Here is a 5,000-nt window from a genome sequence, read left to right as displayed (position 1 = left end):
CAGAGGAAGGTGGAGGACCTGCTGGAACAGGTAGGACTGTGTGTGTGTGTGTGTGTGTTTCTGTGTGTGTGTGTGTGTGTGTGTGTGTGTTGTGTGTGTGTGTGTGTGTGTGTGTGTTAAACAGGGTGAAATGAGGATAAATGACTCTGTGCTGAAGGTGCATTTTGGTGCATTTGGATGTTCGAAAATCAAGAGAGAGAGAGGGTGAGAGGGAGAGAGGGTGAGAGAGAGAAAGAGAGAGAGAGAGAGAGAGAGAGAGAGAGAGAGGAAAAGAGGGTGAGAGAGAGAAGGAAAGAGGGTGAGAGAGAAAGAAAGAGAGAGAGAGAGGGTGAGAGTGAGAGAGAGGGAGAGAGAGGGTGACAGAGAAAGAAAGAGAAGAGGAGAGAGGGAGAGGAGGAGGAGAGAGAGAGGAGGGAGAGAGAGAGAGAGAGAGAGATAGAGAGAGAGAGGAAAAGAGGGGGAGAGAGACAGAGAGAGAGAGAGAGAGAGAGAGAGAGAGAGAGAGAGAGGAGAGAGAGAGAGAGAAAGAGAGAGAGAGAGAGCGAGGGGGGAGAGAGAGAGAGAGAGGGAGAGAGACAGAGAGAGAGGAGAGAGAAGAGAGAGCTGACGCCTGCTTGCTGTTTGCAAAAGAAAGCCCGGTAATGTTAATGTAGTGTGACTAAGCTGTCTTGTGGTCATCACACACACACACACACACACACACACACACACACACACACACACACCACACACACAAAACCGTAATCAGTGGCTTTTTATTTATGTTCATTCCCTTCCCTTCGTTTCTGCTTCAGCTGCTTCGAGGCCGCTCTGTCTCACACTCGGTGATGAATGTGTCTGCTTCACGCCTCGCAATCAGCCGAGCCATATTTATTTACTCTAATGTCAGAGCGGAGCAGCAGTCAATCTCCTGACTGACGGGAGAGATGCCGTCTGGGAAATCAAATGACGGTAGAGTCGGTGCCCTACGATGCGTGAGCTGATACGACTTTTAAAAAAGTAGAACTTCTCGCTCACTGAGAAGATATTTGACAGGATTCAATCTACACATGTTTAATTATTAGTGTCATTTTAACACATTAAGTAATGAAGGATGAGTGTGATGTTATGGCCTGAGCCAGCTGAGCATGTTTCAGTATAGTGATACAACCAGATGGACGTAGTCAAGAGATACCCCTTTTCCACCGAGCTGGAGCCGGTGCTGGTTCGGAGCTGGTGCTAGAGCCAGTGCTCAGTTGGTGCTAACTTGAGCACCTCTTACGAACCTGTTGCTTTTCCACCGGCAAGGAGCCACGCGATTACGTCCACTGTATAACGTAGCCAGCGCTTGCCTTTGAAACACTTCCATGATTCACCAGTGAGAGGGCAGCAACATGCCGCAAGGCATCTAGCCTGCCGGAAATAAAGAAGAAGAAGAAGAAGAAGAAGAAGAAGAAGAAGAAGAAGAAGAAGAAGAAGAAGAAGAAGAAGAAGAAGTAGAAGAAGAGAAGAAGAAGAAGAAGAAGAAGAAGAAGAAGAAGAAGAAGAAGACAGCTCTGCAAAAAATGATAAGAAATAGTTATTTTAATCAACAAATGTTTAACCCTCTGTAAATGACAGTTAGCCCACGCTAGCCGGCTAATGAACATTAACCCCCTTCCTTCCTCCCTCCCTTCCTCCTTTCCTTCCTTCTCCTCCCTTCCTTCCTTCCTCCCCTCCTTCATTTCCTCCATCCTTTCCTTCCTCCTTCCTTCCTCCCTTCCTTCCTTCCTTCCTTCCTTCCTTCCTTCCTTCCTTCCTTCATTCACTCCTTCCTTCCTCCTTTCCTTCCTTCTTCCTTCCTCCTTTCCTTCCTTCTTCTCCCCTCCCTTTCTTCCTTCCACCTTCCTCCTTTCCTTCCTCGTTCCTCCTTTCCTTCCTTCTTCCTCCCTTCCTCCCTCCTTTCCTTCCGTCTTCCTCCCTTCCTTCCTTCCTTGACTCGAGGACAACAGGAGGGTTAAAGGACATTCTCTAACTTTTCATCCCTTTCATATGACGTCGGCTGAACTCTGTAACAATAATCTACAACAGCTGCATCATCCTGAACCTTCCCACTGTTGTTTATTAGGATCAGAATATAGCATCCTACCTTTATAACTGTATTAAAACTCATCCCACCATATGATGCCGAGTGTGGACTCACGTCTTAGTCACAGTATCATTTCCTCATTCGGGACGCAGCTGCTCTTTTTTGTTCACTGAGAACAATGTAATCTCATTTATGATGCTGACGATGTGCCAGACGATCCAAAGATTCATTCATTCATCAACACTGATTCCAATTACACGTCAAAGTGTTCAAACATTAATCATTTTAGGGTCCAGGGACCTTTTTTTGGTTGTTTTTTGGATGTAGTCTTCTGTTCTTTTAATTATCCTGTTTTAGCTTCTTTATCAATTACAGCTCCAGTTAAATGCTAGAAGGAAGGAAAGGAGGGAGGAAGAAGGGAAGGGAGGAAGGAAGGACAGAAGGAAGGAAAGAAGGAAGGAAATGAGGGAGGGAGGAAGAAGGAAGGAAAGGAGGGAGGAAGAAGGGAAGGGAGGAAGGAAGGAAGGAAGGGAAGAAGAAGGGAAGGGAGGAAGGACAGAAGGAAGGAAAAAAGGGAGGAAGGAAGGACAGAAGGAAGGAAGAAAGGGAGGAAAGAAGGAGGGAGGAAGGAAGGACAGAAGGAAGGAACAAAGGGAGGAAGGAAGGAGGGAGGAAGGAAGGACAGAAGGAAGGAAGAAAGGGAGGAAAGAAGGAGGGAGGGAGGAAGGAAGGACAGAAGGAAGGAACAAAGGGAGGAAGGAAGGAGGGAGGAAGGAAGGACAGAAGGAAGGAAAAAAGGGAGGAAGGAAGGAGGGAGGAAGGAAGGACAGAAGGAAGGAACAAAGGGAGGAAGGAAGGACAGAAGGAAGGAAGGAAGGGAGGAAAGAAGGAACAGTCAAAACAGACAGGGTCAATTTGACCCGGGAGGACGACACAAAGGTTAACGTCTTTACGGTATAAATCGATTCCTAGTAGTATCTAAACGTCGCCCATCAATCGATCCTTTTTACACCCAGATCTAGAAAATATGACTATTTGTATGGACTTGCTCTCAGCCAATCAAAAGCAAGCATTCTTCTCTTCAATGCAACATGTGATTGGTCCACTGCCACAGCAGCTACGACCCGTCTGTGGTGGTGAAGTCGTGGTGAATCTGAGTTAGCGTGTTTAGCAGTTCAGCAGCCAAGATGCCTCCTAAACGCTCTAAAGTGTGTCTACACTACAACACCTGTTAGGTCCAATACGTCAAAGTGTTCAAACATTAATCATTTTAGGGTCCAGGGACCTTTTTTTGGTTGTTTTTTGGATGTAGTCTTCTGTTCTTTTAATTATCCTGTTTTAGCTTCTTGATCAATTACAGCTCCAGTTAAATGCTGAATTGCCAAAAGCAGCTTGTAAAAGGTTGAACTTCATTATCTCTACACTGTCTCAGATCATTACTGGCACCAGAACGTATTCCAGTAGTCCAAAGGCTTCTTCTTCTTTCTGAGCTTATTAGGGCTGAATATCAGTACTTGATAGAAGGAGGAAGGAAGGGAGGGAGGAAGGAAGGGAGGAAGAGAGAAGGAAGGAAGGGAGGGAGGGAGGAAGAAGGAAGGAAAGGATGGAGGAAGGAATGGAGGGAGGGAAGGAAGGAAAGGAGAGAGGAAGGGAGGGAGGAAAGGAAAGAAGAGAGGAAGGAAAGGAAGGATGGACGGATGAAGGAAGGAAGGTAGGAGGGAGGGAGAAAGGAAAAAAGGGAGGAAGGAAGGAAAGAAGGACAGAGGAAAAAAGGAAGGTAAGGACGAGGAAAGAAAAAGAGGAGGAGGGAGGAAGGAAAGGATGGAGTAAGGATGAAGGGAAGGAAGGAAAGGAGAGAGGAAGGAAGGGAGGAAAGGAAAGAAGGAAGGGATGGAGGAATGATGGAGGGAGGGAAGGAAGGAAGGAAAGGAGAGAGGAAGGAAGGGAGGAAAGGAAAGAAGGAAGGGAGGAATAACGGATGAAAGAAGGAAAGAAGGTAGGATGGAGAAAGGAAAAGAGGAAGGGAGGAAGGAAAGAAAGAAAGAAAGAAAGAAAGAAAGAAAGGGGGATGGAGGAGGGAAAGAAGCAAGGAAGGAAGGAACAGTCAAACAGACGGGAGGACGACAGGAAGGTTAACTCGACTACATCAGGATGCAACCTTCACCAGCTTTCTTACAGCTTTCTTTCTCACTAGTTTATGTATGTTTGTAAGTCAACTCTCCAGTCAGATGCATTTATCCTTCTACTCCAACATTTAGATGTTGTTTGTCCCGTTGCAGATCTCCTTGTTGAAGCAGAGTCTGGAGATGCAGCTGTCCCAGTCGCAGTCGTCGCTGCAGCAGCTGCAGCACCAGTTCAGCCAGGAGAGGGAGCACCTGAGGATGCAGCTGGACGAGCTGCAGACGGAGCACCAGAGGCGACAGCAGCGTCTGCAGGAGGCTCAATGCTGCGCCATGCAGGACATGGAGCACGCCAGGCAGCGGGACCTGAAGGTAAGGCGGTGGGAGAGGGGGAACAGATGCAAACATACTCAAACAGATACTGTAGATTGGTATGAGCAGGTGTGCAGTCGTGGGTGTACAATGTGTCTGTTTGTCAGTAGCAGTGATGTCACACATAAATCAGTCCGCAGGTCAAACAGCCTGACAGAAATAATGCAGACAACACTCATCCATCTGAACCTTAAACAGTCACACTGGTGACACATTCGGATGCATGGCTCGGTAGAGATCAGCACCACGGACAGCGCTCTGATGGATAACTGAAGCTGAGCCTGGCATCAGACAGTGTGAAGTTTCCTCTGTAGTCAGCAGTAAACTGATCAGACTCTTACAGACTCTGCAGCCGTTAGTGTCCCTTCCTTCCTTCTTTCTTCCTTCCTTCCTTCCTCTTTTCCTCCCTCCTTACTCCTGTCCTTCCTTCCTTCCTTCCTTCCTTTCATTCTTCCTTCCTC

General features: G+C 47.2%; 1 protein-coding gene across 1 annotated transcript in view; it reads left to right on the top strand.

The window, feature by feature from the left end:
- LOC133977076 (protein FAM184A-like) overlaps positions 1-5,000 on the top strand; it is a gene marked incomplete at both ends in the record, with an annotated part of 56,303 nt that overhangs the window by 40,207 nt on the left and 11,096 nt on the right. Inside the window, 2 exons of the mRNA XM_062415211.1 lie at positions 1-30; positions 4,327-4,539. The exon at positions 1-30 is cut by the window's left edge and continues 121 nt beyond it. Of these exons, the coding sequence (XP_062271195.1) occupies positions 1-30; positions 4,327-4,539 (243 nt within the window). The remainder of the gene's footprint in view (positions 31-4,326; positions 4,540-5,000) is intronic.

The sequence above is a fragment of the Scomber scombrus genome, unplaced genomic scaffold (assembly GCF_963691925.1).
Source record: "Scomber scombrus unplaced genomic scaffold, fScoSco1.1 SCAFFOLD_215, whole genome shotgun sequence".
In the NCBI taxonomy this organism is placed as follows: domain Eukaryota; kingdom Metazoa; phylum Chordata; class Actinopteri; order Scombriformes; family Scombridae; genus Scomber; species Scomber scombrus.
This window is presented reverse-complemented; position numbering and strand designations above follow the sequence as displayed.